Source organism: Mastomys coucha, unplaced genomic scaffold, assembly GCF_008632895.1.
Source record: "Mastomys coucha isolate ucsf_1 unplaced genomic scaffold, UCSF_Mcou_1 pScaffold21, whole genome shotgun sequence".
Classification (NCBI taxonomy): Eukaryota; Metazoa; Chordata; class Mammalia; order Rodentia; family Muridae; genus Mastomys; species Mastomys coucha.
Window position 1 is genome coordinate 63,594,320 of NW_022196904.1, and position 22,218 is coordinate 63,616,537.

Here is a 22,218-nt window from a genome sequence, read left to right on the forward strand (position 1 = left end):
AAAAAAAAAAAGTAGGTGTTGGGTGTGATTTGACCCTACCCCACTCAATACTGAAAGAAAGACTGGAGAGATGGTTCTATCTGTAAAGTGTTGCAACATGGACTTGTGACATGGCTCAGGGGGTAAGAGCACTGACTGCTCTTCTGAAGATCCTGAGTTCAAATACCAGCAACCACATGGTGGCTCGCAACCACCTGTAATGAGACCTGACATCCTCTTCTGATGTGTCTGAAGACAGCTACAGTGTACTTATTTATATAATATAATAAATAAATCTTTGGGCAGGAGCGAGTGGGGCCAACCAGAGTGAGCGGGACAGACCAGAGTGAGCAGAGGCCCTAAAGAGTCAATTCCCAAGAACCAGATGAAGGCTCACAATTATCTGTACAGTTACAGTGTGTACTCATATACATAAAAGAAATAAATAATCTTTACAAAAAAATTTAAAAAGTGCTGCCACACAAGCATGAAGACCTGAGTTCAATTCCCACAATCTACAGAAAAAGCTAGGCACAGTGGGATGCACTTATAATCCCAGCACCAGGAGGCAGTAGACAGTAGGACACTTGGGGCTAGGTTGGGGCCAGGATGGGGCTGGGCTGAACTAATCACTGAGCCAGGTTCCAGGGAGAGATCCTGTCTCAAAAAAGAATAGGGATAGCTCCTGAGTTAACCACTGGCCAATCAACATACACATGTACCACACACATTCACATGCACCCATGCACACAAATGCCCCCTAACAGACAAACAGAGAGACAGACAGACACACACACATTAAAAAAAAAATTTAAAAAAAATAAAAAAAAAAAAAAGGAAAAAGCTGAATTTTCTTGGAGTCTTGACTTTAAGGCTAGCATGATCTATATGGATTGCTCCAGGAAGGCCACAGCTACCAAAGTGGGATCTTGTCTCAAAACACCAAATTACGTGAGGCTGGCGAGATGGCTCAATGGGTAAGTAGCGCAGACTGCTCTTCCTGAGTTCAAATCCCAACAACCACATGGTGGCTCGCAACCATCCGTAACTAGATCTGATGCCCTCTTCTGGAGTGTCTGAAGTCAAGCTACAATGTACTTACATATAATAAATCAATCTTTTTTAAAAAAAAGAAGGGGGGGCTGGAGAGATGGCTCAGAGGTTAAGAGTACTGACTGCTCTTCCAAAGGCTCTGAGTTCAAATCCCAGCAACCACATGGCGGCTCAAAACCACCCTTAATGAGATCTGACGCCCCCTTCTGGTGTATCTGAAGACAGCTACAGTGTACTTGGATATAATAAATAAATCTTTAAAAAAAAAAAAACAAATTACAACATAAGCCAGTGTGCCAGGCAGTGGTGGCACACGCCTTTAATCCCAGCACTTCGGAGGCAGAGGCAGGCGGATTTCTGGTTCCAGACCAGCCTGGTCTACATAGTGAGTTCCAGGACAGCCAAGACTAAATAGAGAAACCCTGCCTTAAAAAGGCAAAAAGTAAATAAATAAAAAAAGCAAAGAGGGCTGGAGAGATGGCTCAGAGGCTCAGAGCACTGGCTGCTCTTCAGAGGTCCTGAGTTCAATTTCTAGCAACCAAATGGTGGCTCACAACCATCCATAATGAGATCTGATACCCTGTTCTGGTCTGCAGGCATACCTGCAGGCAGAACGCTATATACATAATAAATAAATAGGGCTGGAGAGATGGCTCAGTGGTTAAGAGCACTGACTGCTCTTCTAAAGGTCCTGAGTTCAAATCCCAGCAATCACATAGTGGCTCACAACCATCCATAATGAGATCTGACATACTCTTCTGGGGTGTCTGAAAACAGCTACACTGTACTTACACATAATAAATAAATCTCTAATAATAAATCTTTTTTTAAAAAAACAAGCAAAGATTTAGTTCTCCCCAAAAGAATTTATAGCCTGGCCACAGCAGTTTTTTTTAAGCAGAAGATATAGTTGCATATACCACACACCCTAGACTGCCATGAAAAAACAAAAAGCAAAGATATACTATCAGAGAATATGATCAGAACCCATGATACTCATATATGACAATGCAATGAAGAAATCCATTAGTTTGTATAATCAATATATGCTAACAATAACATATGAAGCATGTCCAGTCAGAACTGCATCCATGCACTTGAAAGTGATCTCAGTATTTAGACACTTGGTAAAGTTTCAGGCTGGCACAAAGAAAGCAGACATGCAAATCCTGAACAGGACAAATTGTCTTGACTGGGACTCTGGCTCCAGTGCACTTCCTCCTTCACACATAACCCACAGTGAGCTCAGCTAGAAGCAGAAACTGGGCAGGCAAGCAGCGTACCTTCTAGGGACGGGTCTTCTAGCTTTTACTTTCTTTTGTTCTGCCTCACTCTCTGCACTGGTTCCCTGTTCCTGTTCATCTTCTGAGGGGTCCTGTTTCCACTTTTCTCTGTGATCAAAAGCAAAACAAAATAAATTTTTTCTATAAGAATTCTTAACCTAAACAATCTCAAAAGACAAATTCCAAGATCATTTTCTGAAACAGAATATGGATACTTTAGATACTATACTACAAGATATATTTAAGCTCAACTTAAATTAGGGTTTTTGTTATTCTTTCTGAATTACACACCATCTATTCCTAGCTTAACTCTGTAAGCAAATATAAATGGAGATAATGAGTATAATTTTCAAGCCACCTTTCTAGGAGAGAAAAATGCTATTACCCATTCTATTTTGTTCATGACTCTAGCACTGACAAGCCAAAGTCCACAGTAAGTTTTACACCAAAGGACTCCAAGCTTCGGCATGCATCAGAACTAGCAAAAGAGTTTGTTTCTGACTCAAAACTGTCAATCATGAAAGCTCTGAATTCTAACAAATTAACACACGATGCTGATATTGGGTATAAATGTATTTTAAGATGGGGGAGGGGACAACAGCCCCCAACATTTGTGTTTGTGGCCTAGGCAAATTGTCTTCCTCTAAGCTCCACCACCAACCTATATGACATGCTTTAATTTCAGTTTTTAGAATATAATTAAGGAAACAGCCCCTGAATTTATTTTCCTGTGTTGAATGTACCACCTGACTAAATAATCTGTTCTGTTTAGGACTTAGTTTTTAGTTATTAGTTGATACAGGAGGTGTTCTTTGTTCCTTGAGATCTTACAAGGCTTAAAAGAGCCATAACCTATAGGTGTTCTTTTATCTCTAAGACCTTTAGTTTTTTAAAGGCTAACCAGGACACCACAGGGAGGGACCTAGCTCATTTCTCACCTGTAGTAAATAAAGTATGAGATAGCTACTGGGCATGAAAAACCTAAGAAAAACCTGGCAGTCATACGCTTGAGGTTTCTCCATAAACAAAACAATTACCACTGCACCCATGGGTTCCCTTTACAGAGGTCAAAACAAAGATGCCTGTTGCAGAACTGCCAAGTCAAATTAATTTTCTTCAAAGGACAAGAAAAACAATGCTGGCTTGCTCCCAAAAGGAGTTGATCTGTAGCTTCCTGGGGCCCTTCCTAACAGCTGTAAGAGTTACTGATTAGTTACTACAACAACTAAGTCTGCTCCACCTGAATTAGTCACAGTTGGGAGAGGAGAATCTATCTACCCTTTCACGAGATGGAAATGTACAATGTACTTTCATGTACATTGTTTAGATTCTATCAGCAGTGTATGTCACTGAGTCCTTGCACAAAGCTGAATAGAAAAGCTGGCAAAGAAAGAAAGAAAGAAAGAAAGAAAGAAAGAAAGAGAGAGAGAGAGAGAGAGAGAGAGAGAGAGAGAGAGAGAAAGAAAGAAAGAAAGAAAGAAAGAAAGGAAGGAAGGAAGGAAGAAGGGAAGAAAGAAAGAAAGGAAGAAAGAAAGAAAGAAAGAAAGAAAGAAAGAAAGAAAGAAAGAAAGAAAGAAAGAAGGAAAGAAAGAAAGAGAGAGAGAGAGAGCTGGTAAATAAAAATGGCCTTACGTTAACTAATGAAAGAGCGCTGTTTTCAGTCAGCTATGCTGGGTACTTCTGGATGGAGACTGGTTTAGTAAACCCTGTTACTGGTTTCTACCTATCAGTCTTTCTTTAAAACAAAGACTTCCTTGTATCTACTCATATTCTGGTTATCTAGCTTCTTCTGATTACTCAAGGTCTAGTATAAAACTTTGCTAAAGAATATAAAGAAGACAGACATGAAGGTATAAAAGGACAAGACAGGACAAGGATGAGTTAAAACTAACCTTGAAAAACAAAAAAGAAGGCATCTAAGTAATAGAAGGTGATTGTCAGGCGGCTGCAAGAGTAAGGTGAGGCCAGCACTTGGGAAACTGGCACATGACGCTGTACTCTCCCTAGGACTCGGAACAACTCTTTTACCCTCCAAAGGAACTCAACACTTATGCAGTAAAAAATGGCCTCACAGAAACCAGTCTCAAAATCATGGGCAATTAAAAACCAAGGGAAAGTCCATGAATGAAAAAAATCCAGAATCATGTAATCTGAACTAGCGCTATCAGTGAGACCCAGTACAAAGAATACAGCAAACTAAAATTGCAAAGGAGAAATTGTGTGTTGAGGCCATAGTATGGCACTTAGATATGTTCAGTAGTTAGCCATTGCCTATTGTGGCCAATACTCATTATATTTAAAAGTGACTTTTGCTCCCTGCCTGCTCTCTGAACTGATGTTTGGCAACCTCTCTTTTCTAATAATGGAAAGTTAACTATTCCTCGCTGATGAGTATTCAGACTACTTGTGTGTTTACTTTACTTTGGAGTCTCAGTAACTAATTTTTGTAGTTTCTTCCATAGTCCCCAAAATTTGGTAAAAATTCTGTTGATGCCTTATGCTAGGTCAAAATGCAAGTTTCTTTTTGGTAAGTGAAACAGTTTTTAATCAAGGTTTTGACTATTTTTATCTTTTTTTAAAAAAGATGTATTTATTCATTTATTTTATATGTATGAGTACACTGTAGCTGTATAGATGGCCGTGAGCCATCATGTGGCTGCTGGGAATTGAACTCAGAAAGGCCTGGCTCGCTCTGGCCTGCTTGCTCTGGCATAATTCACCGTAGCTGTCTTAAGATACACCAGAAGTCGGCGTCAGATCTCATTATGGGTGGTTGTGAGCCACCATGTGGTTGCTGGGATCCAAACTCAGGACCTTTGGAACAGCAGTCAGTCCTCTTACCCGCTGAGCCATCTTGCCAGATCCCCTATTTTTAACTTTTAAGTTTTTTTTTTTTAATGTGTATGGGTGTTTTGCCTTTATGCATAATGTATGTACACATGTATGCCTGCTGCTCTTAAGAGTTTAGAAGAGAATGTGTGCCTCTCCTGGAACTACTCATTATATTTAAAAGTGACTTTTGCTCCCTGCATCCCAGTTAGGGATGGTTGGGAAGCACTGTGTGGGTGCTGGGAACCACACTCAGGTCCTGGGAGAGCAGCAAGTCTTCTTAACTTCTGAGCCAGTCCCAAGTCTTAAGACTCCTTTTTACTGCAATGTGACTTGCAGTATCTGGGTGACTAGGGAGTCTACTTTAAGTTGGCTTCCTACAAGAAATGAGCCCATTTACTTGTTCAAGAGCTGTGTGTTGGGGTGGGGGTGAATATTGGGAAGTTGATGATTACTCTTTTTTTTTTTTTTTTTTGGTTTTTCAAGACAGGATGTCTCTGTGTAGCCCTGGCTGTCCTGGAACTCACTCTGTAGACCAGGCTGGCCTCAAACTCAGAAATCTGCCTGCCTCTGCCTCCCAAGATCTGGGATTAAAGGTGTGCACCACCACGACCCGGCTAACAATATGAATCTTATTGTATCAGCATGAGATTGGCCAATATAAATCTGTTACTTACTTAACAAGAATGCAATGTCTACTTTAGTCTTTGTTTACTTTCAAAAAAAAAAATTAATTGGGCTACCAGCACTTAAGAAGCTGAAGTTGGAGCTCTAACAAACTTAAATAGAATCTTGAGACCTGAGACAGACAGAAAACAAAGATTGTCCCATAAACGCAGACATATTCAAAACCATCAGATTAGGTCATTTCCCCATGGAAGACTTACTGTTTTTTCAGCTGCCTCTGGCCTCTTCTTTTCGGACTCCCACTCTCAGACCCGCTACTTGCCTTCAGTGTGGAGGGGGAGAAATGATGAGACTTTAATTCACAGGGAGACTTTAGACAGAATGAAGCCTAAGGACTTGCTAGGTGGAGCCCACTCTTCTTTTGCTTTGAAAAACAGGGTTTCTTTCTCAAGTCTACACTTCAGAGTCATCTAGAGCAGCAACATCAAATACAAATGCAACTAACTACCCATAAACGCTCTGAACCTATTATGTCCAACACAGTCAGCCAGCCACCACACAGGAACTCAACACTTGACATGTGCCTACTAGGGATGAGAAATAAATTTAAATTTTACATAATTCTAAATATAATTTTAAAAGCCAAATGTGCTAGCAGTAACTGTACAAGTCACTATAGATCTAACAATGCATAAAAAATACCAAATTGAATGAATGTGCCTTAAAGGCACACTGCCTACTGATTAGGTCACCTTAGACTTGATTAATGAACATCAGCAATCATGAATGAAGAACAGCACTAGGCCAAGGAAGGATTATAGTCAAAGACAGAGTGACAGTTATCTTCCCCCAAATGAACCAAAATGGCACTGTTCCTACTGCTATTTATTAGTCTTGGGTCCTGCTAAGAATGTACTGATGTACAAAACAGGAGGGATATTCACTTGTAACTGGATAAAAGGAACATGGTTCAGTGGTCTGGGAACTATAGGGAGGGGAAGTACAGGCAGACCAGCTCAGAAGCCACTCAGAACTCAAAGGAATAAACATGAAGGTGCTCTCATGAACTTGATTTTCAGAGGACACTTACTAATACCTGTACCTAACTCCCCAGCATTTGGCTATCAATACATAGCTTCCATCAGAAGAATGTTACATAGCTAAGAATAACAAAATCCTCTCTGCTGTAGGAGGATTGTAAGATCCCAATACACAATACTGACTTTAAAAATCACGAATATGGGGGCTGGTGAGATGGCTCAGCGGGTAAGAGCACTGACTGCTTTTCCGAAGGTTCTGAGGTTCAAATCCCAGCAACCACATGGTGGCTCACAACGACTCATAATGAGATCTGACGCCCTCTTCTGGTGCATCTGAAGTCAACTACAGTGTATTTATGTATAATAATAAATAAATCTTTTAAAAAACTCCTCTATACCCAACCATAGTATTATTAAAAAAAAAAAAAAAAAATCACGAGTCTGGGCACTGGGGATGTATGTAGATAAGAGATAGGGTGTTTGCTTAGCATGCTCAAGAATCAATGGTCTGCCCCATCACTAAAAAAAGGTATTCCATCTCTCATAATTAGACCAGAATATTAATATATTAGAAACTAATTTTCTACCTCACACCACAACTTAGATGAATTAAGAAAAACAAAATACACTTAACACTCCTCTTTCCTTCTCTGGAGTAAATCCAAAACCACTTCCATGTTCCATATGTTCACCAAATGAAGCTATTCACTTAGGACAAAATACAAGATGTCTAAAGTAAACTTACTACAATGAACTACAGTCAAATTCATGTTTTAATTAAAAGTGTATAAACACCATAAATACTAGATTGAAAAATTATTTGTTAACTAGGTTTACTTAACTTCTTGCACTAATTATCAAATCACAGAAAGGTCTAATTAGAGGCACTTTAAACTGCCACACCGGAAGCTGTCTCTTTAATAGTAAAACACACCTGTCACAGAGGGGGTAAGAAAGGGAACTGAAGTATGCCTCCTTGAATACTTCTTTTCTTACCTCTTCCTTAATATTAAATCGTGATGGCTCTTGTCTGCTTCGATTTGACCTCCTAACCCCATAGACATCAGGATATTCTTCCCACATCTGCAAAATAAATAGATTGCACATGAGTCCTTTCTCTTAACTCCACTCGATATTTTCATTTCTATCTTTTTGGGGGGGCTAGGGGTGGGGTTTGGAGTTCAAGACAGTTTCTCTGTATAGCCCTGGCTGTTCTGGAACTCACTCTGTAGAATAGGCTGGCCTCGAACTCAGAAATCCACCTGCCTCTGCCTCCCAAATGCTGGGATTGAAGGCTTGCGCCACCATAACCCAGCCTAGAACATTTACTTCAAATCAAACAAAATCATGTAAATATCCAAAGGGTTGTTTTGCTACACTTGAAAGAAAGTTAAGTAGTATCCTTTCAAAAGAATAAGTGTTATCCTAATGAAAAAAGTTTAACAATGCCTTCGCCTCTATTAAATCTATCCAGAACACTGCTAATGTCAGTAAACTAAAATGAGACACTGATTACTTCCACTAAATATAAAGTACAGAGGAATTCTAAATTTCTGATGCTTACAGTTTCAACTTAGAAACAACAAATAAAAACAAACAACCCAAGCAGAGGGGCCACCGAATCCATCCCACAAGGCAAAGCAGCCAGCTCAGGTTCTACAGGAGAGCCTCCTCTGCATGTGCCCCAGCATACCTGTTTTAGCCCACTAGCAGCAGTTAGCACTCTACTTCTCACCAGAGATTTGAAAATGTAACCCCTAAAGGAGGGTCTGCCTGAGGACTTTAAGTTTTCCTACTCTCTTCCCCAGAGATTACTATGCTTACACATGCTCTGTGCTTTTTTTAGACAGTGTTTCTCTGTATAGCCCTGGCTGCACTCTGTAGACCAGGCTGGCCTTGAACTCAGAAGTCAGCCTGTCTCCACTTCCTAAGAGCTGGGATTAAAGGCATGCGCCACCACTGCCTGGAGCTCTGTGCTTCTTAAGTGAAATCACAGGAAAGCAAAAGGAAGCTGAATGGACTGTGGCATGATGGTATGAATACGTTTAATCATGTTTAAACATGTGGAAGAGATGTTAGAAAACCAACAGTAAGATTATGGTTTTTATTAAAAATAGAAACTGCAGCCGGGCAGTGGTGGCACACGCCTTTAGTCCCAGCACTTGGGAGGCAGAGACAGGCTGACTTCTGAGTTCGAGGCCAGCCTGGTCTACAGAGTAAGTTCCAGGACAGCCAGGGCTACACACAAACCCTATCTCGAAAAACCAAAAAAAAAAAGAGAAAAAAAAAAAAAAAAGAACCTAAAAAAGTTAAAAGTGGCCCAAGAATAGGCATTTCGAAACTAGAATCCAATGTGATTCTGTAATTCAATGTTGTAAGAGTCTCAAATGATGACTTTAGAATTATCCCAATTTTAAAGGTCACAATACCCAGCCAGGAGTTAGTACAGTGACAGAGGCAGGTAACTAACTGCACACCACACTGGGCCAACCTGTTAGAGGAAGGAGAGAGGGAAGGTAACTAACTGCCCACACCAACACCTATTGCTTTCTGGCGCTCAGCTACAGATGAGAAATTATGTGTATGAGTAAGTAAAAAACTTCTGGAGCTTTTACTGACTGGGTGGGCCAAACTAGGCTAATGACTACCCCATCCCTCTTCTCGCTCAGAAACTACGCCCAGGCATCCTGGCCAATGCTGCACCTTTACTACATGTCATACTACTTACACCCCAATCAGCCTGTATTATTTGTCCTTTAGAGGCCAGCAGAAAAAAAAGATCCCAGAGCACTCCCTACATGGGTAGTGAACCTTTCCTCCGGTTAGGGAAGCAGAGGAAGCTAGCATGTAAATAAGATGTAAACAGAAAATAGTGTTTTGGGAATTTCTCACTTAAGGGAATCCCTCTAGTAGGCCCAGCCACATAGAATTAATGCATTTTTACATAGAATTAATGCATTAGGACTGGTCAACTTAACCATAAAATGATTTTAATATCCCTGAAGATGCAATCTTATCTTGAAATCCTACATGTTTATATATATATATATATATATATATATATATATATATATATGTATGCATGTATGTATGTATTCAGTGGTGGAGACTACATATGCAAATCTAATCTCAGTAATGCTTTTCTCAAGCCAGGCATAGTTCCATACAACAGCCTGTAAATCCAGCTCCAGTAGATTAGAAACGCTCTTCTGGCCTATTCAAGGACCAGCACACACATACATATAAATAAACATAAACTATTAAAAGAAAAAAACAGGAGCAGGGGTGTAGTGGTACACGTCCTTTAATCCCAGTACTTGGACATGTGGATCTCTATGAGTTCAGGACCAGCCTGGTCTACATATAATTCCAGGATAGCCAGGGTTACATAGTAAGACACACATACATACACACACACACACACATACACACACACAGACCCAGGTATCTTGGCACATGTGTTTAATCACAGTACTCTGAAGACAGAGGCAGTTATGAGTTTGAGGTGTCTGGGCTACACATTTTTTCAGTGCAGTAATGGATTTAATCGGAGATCCTGTCTCAAATGAATAAATAATAAACAAACTCTAATGTAAATTTTCCTACCCCTAGCCATCAGCGTCTGAAGTCATTCATTTGATGCCCCATAAAAGCCAAATACCATTATGCAGCAACTTTGCTGAAAACTAATACTGTTCAACCCTAGTATGCCTCAAGAGCTCTAAATGGCTGCATTTTAACTTCATATAGTCTGAAATTTTTCACTACCACCTACAATTTAATATCATCTATAATAGGAAAAGCAATATGACTACAAATTTTCATTTTAGATTATAGCTCAAATTTGAAAGACAATAACATAACTTTATTCAGATTTTTTTTTAAAAAAAGTATAAAGCAAAATTCTTTTGTATTTTGAGTGGTTCACAAACATCTCTCAAATAAAATCTTACAAGTATATATGTGGTGGGCTGGGAAGTACCTAAGCTGATGAAGTACAGATCAGCAATGCTCAAACCCAACAATACAAAAAAAGATAACACATACCCCTATCCCAACAGGAGGCAGAGGAAGGAGGAGGAGTTTTTCAAGGTCATCCTAGCCTCCTAGGCCATATGATATCCTATGCTCCCTCCCCTCAAAAAAAGTTCAGACAACTGCTGACGAAGCCACACAATCACAAAATTCTTTTTCACCAAAAACAGAATGTATTCCAAGGTTTGGAATCAATGTGAAAATGTTACCTTAATTTTTGCCTTTTGAATTCTTTGCGGTAAGATTTTTTTTTCTAATAAACAAAAGATAACTCCAATTGCCTTTGTTCAGGCTATTGTGTGGTTTGCTTTCTATTACTCAGACAAGGAAACCGCTACGACAGTGTGATGGCCCAGGCCTGTAATCCCAGCATGAGGATGAAGGAGTTCCAGGCCACACCAGGATATACAGTAAGGCCCTGTCTGAAAAAAAAGGACAAGGCAGAGAGGGAAGAACTGGCCAAGCATGATGGTGCACACCTATAATTTCAGCATGTGGAAGCCTGATACAGGAGGGTCAAGAGTGTAAAGCCAGTCTTGGCTATACTGCAAGCCAAGTTCCAGGCTAGCCCAAGGTACAGAAGACTCTCTCTCCAGAAACAGACAAAAAAAAAAAAAAAACCATAGTAATCAACTTTCTTTGGAAACATTCTGGTAGCTGGTCCTAGATAGTAGCAAATTTGCAATATCCAGCTCAAGAGATACCTTCTTCACATCAGCTAACCGTTCCTTCTTAGAGGCAGGCTTCTCTTTGGCTTCTGGAAGGACTGGCTGCGATTTGGAACCTGCCGATTCACTCTCAGACTCCGATTGGCTCTCAGAAGATTCTGAACTGCTATTGGACTCGCTGCCATGTCCACTTCCGGGATCGCTGCCCTGCTCACTTTCGGACTGACTGCCAGAGTCTGAACCCGAAGCTTCTTCAGAGGCTGAATGACTTCATAGAGACAGGCAGAGAGAATGACTTAGAAACATTTAAAACTGCCACATAAATTGTTTTTTTAAATCCTCTGGTGATCTGTCTTCACACCAAAATTTCAGCCAGTTAGCATCTACATCTTCAAATTCACTTTTATTCTTGTGCTGCAAATAATGCTTTACCTTCCTATAATTTTCAACCTCTATTTTTGTATTTTTTGATACCATACACATTCCAAGTGTTTTACATATTTTCACACAATCAGGAGAACATAGTCCCTCCATTCAAATGAGGTAAAACTATGTATATTTAAGGAACTCGCTGACCTCACTGGAACACTATCATCTGTCTACTAGGTCACATCTGTTTAAGTACCAAATGCCCCCTTCTAAATAAAAGGTAATAATTTCAAAAATGACAAAAATAGGGCTAGAGAGATGGCTCAGCAGTTAAGAGCACTGACTGTTCTTCCACAGGTCCTGAGTTCAATTCCCAGCAACCACATGGTGTCTCACAATCATCTGTAATAGGACTGGATACCCTCTTCTGGGGTGTCTGAAGACAGCTATAGTGTACTCGTATTCATAAAAGAAATAAATCTTTAAAAATAAAAATGACAAAAATAAACCCACCCCACAAGGAGAAAGCAAACACCGGATCAGGTAATCAGCTCCGGAGGGAGGGAGCTTCACTCACCATCTGCAGTGCAGAGGCCCTGCCTCCAAAGCCATGATTCTAATGAGAATGCCACCACCAGGCACATCACATTCTCAGCTAAGGTACACACCCTGTTCCCCTCCCCTCCTTCATTCCAAACCCTCAGAAAACAACAGTCCTGAGTAGGTAAACAATCATGAAAGCCACAAACATGGGTTTTGTAAGTTGAGAGGTAGGCACAGCAGCATGAAACTTGAGAGGAAACTCCCACCATTGATTGTAACCGCCAAACTAGAACAGAGGTCACTTAACAAAAATCTATGGAAACTGGGCTGTGGATGTAACTGGGGTAGTGTGCATTCAAAGACAGCAGGGGCTGGGCAGTGGTGGTAGACGCCTTTAATCCCAGCACTTGGGAGGATTTCTAAATTTAAGGCCAGCCTGGTCTACAGAGTGAGTTCCAGGACAGCTATGGCTATAGAGAGAAACCCTGTCTCAAAAAAACCAAAAAAACAAAGGCCACTGGGGGGCACTAGTATGTATGTATGTATGTCCAGTGGTACATACTCAGAAGGACTAGAAGTTCAAAGTCAGCCTTTGCTACATAACAAGTTGGAGGCCAGCCTGGAATACATGAGTCCCTGAGGAGAGGGAAAGAAAGAAAAAATTACTAGAAACTTGCATTGATGCAAATCTACAATTACAGTACAAAGGCCTTTACGTCAAGATGAAAATGGAAAAATTATGGGCAGTGGTGGCGCATGCCTTTAATCCCAGCGCCTGGGAGGCAGAGGCAGATTTCTGAGTTTGAGGCCAGCCTGGTCTACAAAGTGAGTTCCAGGATAGCCAGGGCTACATAGAGAAACCCTGTCTCGAAACAAAAACAAAAAAACAAAAAAAGGAAAAATTATTCTCTAAGGATGAAAGACAATAGAAACATAAACTTCCTGATCACCTCTTAATGTTGGGTAAATGCTAAATACTTTACACATGTTTTTCTCCAAACCTATGGAGACAGATTTAAGGAACTTGGCCTTCTCCCTCTTGCTTAGGCATCTGTACTTTATCACATCTCTCACTTTCTAGTTTTACCTTTTCTTCTCATTTTATGTGTCTCACTATTCTGCCTGCATGCATGTCTATGCACTAAATCTGTACAGTACCCAGAGGCCAGTTGGATCCCCTGGAACTGGAGTTACAGACTATTGTGAGGAGCCACAAGGCTATTAAAAATCAAGCTGGGGTTTGCAAGATAGCTCAGCGGGTAAGAGCACTGACTGCTCTTCCACAGGTCCTGAGTTCGGATCCCAGCAACCACATGGTGGCTCACAACCACCCATAATAAGATCTGATGCCCTCTTCTGGTGAGTCTGAAGACAGCTACAGTGAATTACGCCAGAGCAAGCAGGGCTCGGAGCGAGCAGGGCCAGCAGAGGTCCTGAGTTCAATTCCCAGCAGCCACACATGATGGCTCACGACCATCTGTACAGCTACAGTGTACTCATACATATAAAATAAATAAATCTTAAAAAAAAAAAAGAAGAAGAAGAAGAATCAAGCTGGGGTCTTCTGAAAGAGCAGCTAAGGCTCTTAACTGAAGAGCCATCTTTCGAGCCCCCCAAGCTGTGCCATCTTTTAACTAGTTCTAGCCACCTAAATAATCAGGAGCATCAAGCCGGTCTGTGGTAATCCCAGCACTTGGGAGGCAGAGGCAGGCAGATTTCTGAGTTTGGTCTACAGAGTGAGTTCCAGGACAGCCAGGGCTACACAGAGAAACCTTGTGGGGGGAGGGGGGGACAAAACAAAAAAGAAACATGAGCATCACATGGAAGCTATGAAAGCAGCAATATTTCTATATAAATGCTTTGAGAGTCTGACATCTTGTCTCAGAACTGCATGTCTAAGAGAATGTTCTCCCAGCCAACGAAACCGTCAAACTCAGAACCCTTAAAGGACTGTTAGTTCTGCCTGCACCATTTGTACACAGAGAAATATGGAACTAGCTGCCAAACTTCCTTATAAGTTAGAGATTCAGACAAGTCATCCTCCCTAAGATGGAGGCAAGGGAACAATCTGGAAGCTAGGCAACTGAGTACTTAAGGAAGGTCTGCGCTTATATCCCTGATAAGATACCCTGGTCTCAGCATGAACTAGAAAACAAAGGCACTAACAAATCTTGTGTATGAGTGTTTTGCTTCTATGGATGTCTATTTACCATGGGCCAGAAGAGGGTATCAGATGGCCTGGAACTGGACTTAGACAGTTATAAGCCATCATTTGGTTGAGGGAAACTGAAGCCCTGGTTGTTTACAAAGACCAGTCAGAAGCCCTATTAGCTGCTAAGCCCTCTCTCCAAGCCCCTGCTCTCTCTTCACCATTCCTTGCCTCATCCCCATTTGCTCTGAACACTTGTAGAGGCATGGCATAAATCACAGTACCATTCACCACCAATCCCTGCATAAGTACAATGCTTATGCAGCAAGCTAAGTATCTAACTTTGAGAACTTGAGTATCATCTTCTGAAGGAACGCTCTCTCATGTGCTGAGCTCAGCCTTAGACACTTCCAAATGCTGACCTGCCACTGCAGTTACTGTCATGAGAATTGAAAACTGGCAGCCCCCACTTGGGGATTAGCTTCAACTCTCAATTTGTGCTACCTCTCACTTTGCACAAGGATTCCTGCCCCTAGGAAAATGGGCAAACCCCAGCAGTTGAGTTAGGGGTGTGGGTCAGTGGTACAGTGCTGTCTATTTGTGTATGAATCTGAGGCTTGATCCCGACACCAACTAAAGAATGATAAATCTAAGTTTTTGTAAAGTCCAGCTACTTATTTGACACATTACCTTGTCTCCCATTTGTCCCATCCTATAAAAATAATGTGGTTACCTGTCAACCTCCAAACAGGCTTGAAACCTAAGGTCATCTTCTCAATATTCCTTATGCCTAGTGTATTAGTGATTAGTGACTAAAATAACTTCATTTTATAGCTGAACTCCAGACAAACAAGAATTTGTGTGTGTTGCCGGGTGGTCGTGGCACATGCCTTTAATCCCAGCACTTGGGAGGCTGAAGCAGGCAGATTTCTGAGTTCCAGGCCAGCCTGGTCTACAGAGTGACCAGGCTGGACTACACAGAGAAACCCTGTCTCGAAAATCAAAAAAAAAAAAAAAAAAAAAAAAAAAAAAATGTGTGTGAAATCACATGACAATCATTACAACTAAAATTATCAGAGCAACACAGTATAATCAACATATTCTGAGCAAAGACATATTCCAATGTAACTGAAAAATGCTAAACTACCAGTTTAAGGACCCAGAAGAAGCTACAAAAGACAGTTTCAGTGTACTACAGAAAACAGTAAAGTTAACTGTTTACAAAGGCTTAGTCCTGTGCTGAAAAGCAGGACTCAGAGCAGATGTAACATAATGTGTCAATGCCCTGTCAGAACAACAATTCCCTATGAATTGCCACAGAAGTACACTGTACTTCAATGTCCACTCTGGTTATATTCAAATTGTTCTCTTAACCAATAATCTATAAATATCTGTGATTCATTTCTGCTTTATCTTTATTTCTAAGCAGAATATTTAGGTTCTTTCCCCATTGCTTAGTATAACCAATAAAGCTATAAATATTCTTGTATATACCTTCATGGACAGCTGTGTTTCTGGTTGTGTACAAGTGACCACTAGAAATGTAACACTGCATACAATTATCATGAAACACCCACATTCCCATCAGCACACATTTATGCGTGTAAATTCTAGTCTACAAGTGTGTTAAGAGTGGCTCAATCTGTGGGAAGGGGCATGCTAGTAGATTCTGCTTATGCTTGTAAAATAAAAAGTAAAAAAATAAAATACTACAAAAACCAAACCCAGGAAAATAAAGTTAGTCACTTGTGAAGCTGAGGAAAACAGATGTAACCAGTGAAGATATGGGCATGTTTGTGGCTTTAGTGATGAACTCCACAACTGCTTATAAGTCTTAAATATTTTCAATGTACAAACTAGTTCACTAAACAAACACATCCAGAAAAATAAAATCAAGGCAAGAGAATAAGCACTCAACCATACACAAAAGACACTGACTGTCTCCAAAAATCAGTAAAAAGAAAGAGAAAGAAATTTTTTTGCCCAAGTATTAGGAGATAGGCCTATCATCACAAAACTAAGGCAAGCATGAAAGATATGCAGAGACCCCCATCTAAAACAAAGAAAGAAGCTCTATTTTAGAAGAAGCAAGTTAAGATAACATATTCCAAGAGAAGGCATGATTTTCATAAAAACCTTAATATAGGTTTTTGGGAGGAGAGGTTATTGTTTTGATTTTTCTTCTTTTTATTTTTTTAAGCCAGTCACACTGCCTCTGCCTCACTAAAGCTGAAATAATAAGCATTTTCCTTACTGTTGAAAGAACAAGGTTCTTTTAAAACCTGTAATATGAGAGTAATCGTGAGCACGTCAGCTCTACACAGGAACTTTCACATGGACGCTAAATAAAAAGGGAAGCCTGGCATGTGGTACTTGCTTTAATAACAGCACATGAGAAGCGGATGATCAGGACACAGCCTGTGTCCTATATCCAAACAGGGTGTAGGGAGAAGGACCCAATTCAGTTCATATGTGACAATCCTCAAATAAAAGGACTTTCTGCCAGAATAATAATAATCTGACTTTCAAGGTATAATAGTTATAAGCAGTCAAAAATTAATTTCACATGAATTATCTACTACAGCCCCATAAAAAGCATAAATTCATTTGAAAATTATTCAAATGCTATAAACTGCAAACAAAATTTATACTTTCAACTGGACAAAAAAAATATATGTGTCAAAAAGAGAAAAAGACAAAAACAGCTTTACTAAAGTTTTTAAGAAATGGGTCAGGCTTTCTTACACTGGACTTTAAAACCAACAGGGTTACTTCCATTTCCTTAAGTATCATTAAGTATCATTTTCAAAATGGCCACAAGAGGACAGCACAACAACACTGCACTTAAAGAGAGCCTTCTGTCCCAAGGCGTCCATTTCAGCACACTGGTGTTTACTTCCCTACCTCACAAAATGGCTGAACTTCTTCCTACTTGACAAAGCTTGGTAGTCATTGCTGGTGAATGCAAATCTGCAGGGCCATCCACAGAATGCACATGATAGACTCTAAGTGTCAGAAAGAGCAGAGTGCACAGTATAGATACCAAGTGTCAGAAAGCAAAAAGCCTAATCCTTACATCAGTCTATGGATCCATGTGCTAATAACATCTGAGAACTACAGAATCTGCATTTCCCCTCCTGGGGTAAGGCTGGCTTTGCATTGCATATTCTTCAGCCAAACACATTATCAAATCAACTAAGCGGCCCTACCCTGTGACTGCTCCTTTTGTCTGTGGCTTGATGTCTGTAAGAAAATGGAAAGGAAAAGCTATTTGAATCATTGACTATGGACAACTCCTCGAGCTTTAAGATCCCTTATGCTTCTGAGGTCAAATCTTAGAACTCTGAAGATTATGTTATAAACATGGCTAAGCCAAGTAAATCAGAAAACCAAGTTGAATGTATTGGTAAGAAAAAATATTCAACATATGAAAACTGGCATATCAAAAGTCCAGTAGAAGGGCTGGAGAGATGGCTCAGTGTTTAAGGGCACACTGACTCTTCCAGAGGACCAGGGTTCAATTCCTAGTGTCTGCATGTCAGCTCATAGTTGTCTGCATTTTAGCTGACAAGAGCTGACACCTTCACACAGTCACACATGCAGACAAAACACCAATGTACATAAAATAATTATGTTTTAAAATCCAGTAGGAAATTAGGCAAAAAACAACAAAGATAATCACAGAAAAGAAACTAAAATGGCCAATAAACTTTTAAAAACATAATAAAAGAAAAGAAAATATAATTAAGATGTACTGGCTGGTTTTGTGTGTCAACTGGACACAGGCTGGAGTTATCACAGAGAAAGGAGTTTCAGTTGAGAAAGTGCCTCCATGAGACCAAGCTGTAGGGCATTTTCTCAATTAGTGATCAAGGGGGGTAGGGCCCCTTGTGGGTGGTGCCATCCCTGGGCTGGAAGTCTTGGGTTCTATAAGAGAGCAGGCTGAGCAAGCCAGGGGAAGCAAGCCAGTAAGGGACATCCCTCCATAGCTTCTGCATCAGCTCCTGCTTCCTGACCTGCTTGAGTTCCAGTCCTGACTTCCTTTGGTGATCAACAGCAATGTGGAAGTAAGCTAAATAAACCCTTTCCTCCCCAACTTCCTTCTTGGTCATGATGTTTGTGCAGGAATAGAAACCCTGACTAAGACATAAGATATAACATCAAAACTTCATTGGTAATGTGGGAATAACTTTACACATTTTACCAAAACTAATAAAAATGTTAACCAATGATAAGCTAGTAAGGAAAACAGTAGTCACACCACTAACAAAAGTTTAGACAGGTTTAGAGAAAAAGTATTTAACCAGTAACCTTTCTTTTTCTTTTCTTTTTCTATTTTCCCCCCAATCTTTACTTATTGTGTGTACATACATGATATGCCCTGACACACATGTGGAGGTCAAACTGACAGCTTATCTTGCCTGTTCCAGAAATGGTTCTTAAAAATACATGTATAAGCCTCAGGCAGTGGTGGCATATGCCTTTAATTCCAGCAATTGGGAGGCAGAAGCAAGTAGATCTATATGTTCAAAGCTGGCCTGGTCTACAGAGTGAGTTCTAAGACAGCCAGGGATACACAGAGAAACCCTATCTCGAAAAAAACCAAACAAAAACAAAAAACAAAATACTCCTGCAAATCAATACATAGGTATGTATGTTACCTGGATAAATCAAAGCAACAGTCGGAGCAAAACTGTTCAAAGCCAGAAGAAGAAAAACAAATTAAGAAAGAAATGATCTCCATATCCATGTATAAAATATATAAGAAGTGAATTATTCATATTACACAAATAACTTCAGGAATAAAATTAGGGCTTAACTAATCTATAAATACAAGTGACAATTCTAAAAATATAAGTTTTAAAACAAAACTATATAAACTATGAATATTTTTAAAATTTTTTATTGCCAAGTTAGCACAAAATGACAGTCGTATGTAAAAGGGATGTGATGGGGTTGTAGCTACATCTCAACTGTTAATAAAACTTACTCTTTGAACCTATATGCTTTCTTCATAATTTTTCAGAAAGGTTTATTTGGTCTTTGTTAATGAAGCAGAGACTCACTGAAGCTTTGGATAGCATGAAACTTATACACAACACAACCCAAGAACTCCAAAGACCTAAATGCCTCTACCTTACAAGCACTTGAGCTAAAGGAATGTCCCTATGGCCAGCCAGCAAGGTTTCTTTGTAAAAGATCCCTTCCTAGGATTCAGGTCATGATCTCACTTTCTTAGTCAAGACAGACAGGGAGAATTAAGGAGAAATGACAGGGGAAAGGAGGAATGTAGTCAAAGACTCTCATCACTGAGAATAAATAATTCCAACCCAGCTACCACAGTGACAGCCGATTTGCCTTAAAGAGCTGTAAGTATGACTTCAGTGCATTCAGACATTTTCTCTTAGAACAAGACTAACTCAAGCCCTTCAAACCCCCAACACACACCCTGATTTTAAGACAGGGTTTCTTTCTCTACATAGCCCTGGCAGGCTAGCTAGAACTCTTTAAAAAGACCAGGCTGGCCCTGAACTCACAGATCTTCCTGCCCCTGCACACCACAAATGGCAGGCTGTTTAGTGCACATGTTAACTTCCCCTGAAAGTCAGTGCCCAATACTTCTACTTTATCAGATGTCATCATACTTAACACAAATCAGAAACCACCCCACCATCTACTTCTCCAAAAAGAAAAGGTTCCTCAGAAGAGGGTTTCAACAGAAGAGGAAGGGGGAGATGGAAGGCCAACAGAGGATGACAACAACTAAGACCATGCATGACACTGTTGAAGGATATTCTTAAAGGGTTCCTTTAGCAACCCTTCAAGATATAACTTCAGTAGCCATCAAAAGCAGTACTTACTTATGGCTAAAAAGACCTTAATCTCAACTCCTCTGATGAACCCAAGCTCACAACTTCCCCGAGTGCCCACCCCCAGCACTTGGGAGGTGGAAGGAGGCTGATCACTATGAGTAGTTCTAGGACAGCCAGAGCTACCTATGCAGAGAAACCCTGTCGCAAAATACAAAAAACTAAACAAATAAAATAAAAATAAGTATACTGTGCCAATATAACAAATCTGTTGTGTTATATATTACTATATATTATATGTAATATCAACTTTTTAAAATATTATAGTACTATTATATGTTGTTATATATTATTATGTAACATATTTGATATTTATGTACAGCTATATATTGTGTATACACACACACACACACACACACACACACACACACACTCTGAATCAACCTGAGATAAAATTCTTTCCTGTAGTGAAGTCATGAGTCTTGCTTCAACTAAAAAGAATTTCTCTAGGTAGTGCTGGCAACAGGAACTGAGTGTGTCTCTACTCCCTCTTCCACTGTCATCAATCTCAGTATTAATCTACTAAGAGTGACTCTTAGTCTGATTTGGAGTGGGCTAAAAATACCAGTCAACAAAAAATCAAAATGGAATCACTCAGGATAAACTTCTAAATTATTTACCTTACCCCCAGGGCAAGGGGACCATCAAGTTGTCTGTCTAGTAATGGGAACTGCCTGCTCCTTGTTTCCCGGTTCTAACTGACTGCTTGAGAACTCTGTTCCTCCATGCCTTTCTATTCACAGATGAAATGCTGCCCATTCCTCAATCACTAATAAGACCCAATTAGATCTTCAAGTTTCTGTTAAAACTGCCACTTCTTTATAGGAAAATTCACTTTCACTTTAAAGGAAAATATACAAAAAGGTACTTACAATTTCATGGAATAACACAGCTAAATCCCAACCATATTTCTCAAATTAAGGCAGCTAATGATCTGCAGTTTAGAGCAGCAGAGAGCTTTCCGATCACTCATAAGGCCCCTCTAAGTCCAATCTCAGTGTGGGTGAGAGTAACAGAGCTGGTGGTACAGGCCTATAACCATATATACTCTGGAGGCTGCGGCAGGGAAGATACCCAGCATTTATCTAGTGTTTCTGAAACTCTCATCTGGGACCAAGCAGAAGTCACCTTAAGCTTTCTCATGCTACTTCTGCTCCCCAATAACCAGCTGATATTTCATCAACTTAGATGGCTTACCTTGTACTACTCACTCTATTAGCCTGGCAAATGTGGGTGTGAATTACATCAAAGAAGCTAGAAATCATCTACATGGAGAATAATATGCATAATCAGGATCTGGCAACAGTTATATACTAAAGGCAAAAATAAAGCTTTCCACTCAGGTAAAAACAAGACTAGCCACACCAAGCTGAAGAGAAGCTACAAGGAAACCTCCCTGAAATCATAAACAAGGTTCTAACCACCCATCAAAGGGGATATTTACATTTTGAATACCAAGAATAGATGGCCTTTTAAACCTCAAGTCTATTTTCTTACTAGCTAACTTGTAGACTATAACTTTTAAAGACTTTTATAAGATCAAAGGAGATTAAAAGCCGCAGTTACCAATCCCAATAATAAATGTTTAGTGTATTCCATGTCCTCAAGAGTCCTTGGAGCTGGCTAAAAAAACGAACAAGGTGAGGGATCTCAGTTTAGACTCGCCAACATGCACTGTCGCATAAACTCCACATTTTTAGTCATACATGCTTTCTATCTAGGGACACCTTTGACAGAGCTGGAGCTGGATTATTGAGGGGAGCACCTAATAAC

At 40.0% G+C, this 22,218-nt stretch overlaps 1 protein-coding gene across 7 annotated transcripts in view; it reads right to left on the reverse strand.

The window, feature by feature from the left end:
- Chd2 (chromodomain helicase DNA binding protein 2) overlaps positions 1-22,218 on the reverse strand; it is a 118,360-nt gene that overhangs the window by 81,961 nt on the left and 14,181 nt on the right. For 4 of the 7 annotated variants that reach the window (XM_031386985.1, XM_031386986.1, XM_031386990.1 and 1 more), the window contains 4 exons: positions 11,551-11,782; positions 7,808-7,894; positions 6,032-6,093; positions 2,316-2,423 (listed from right to left, as the gene is read on the reverse strand). In XM_031386985.1, the coding sequence (XP_031242845.1) occupies positions 2,316-2,423; positions 6,032-6,093; positions 7,808-7,894; positions 11,551-11,782 (489 nt within the window). The remainder of the gene's footprint in view (positions 1-2,315; positions 2,424-6,031; positions 6,094-7,807; positions 7,895-11,550; positions 11,783-22,218) is intronic. The other 3 variants (XM_031386987.1, XM_031386988.1, XM_031386991.1) reach the window with 2 other exon arrangements.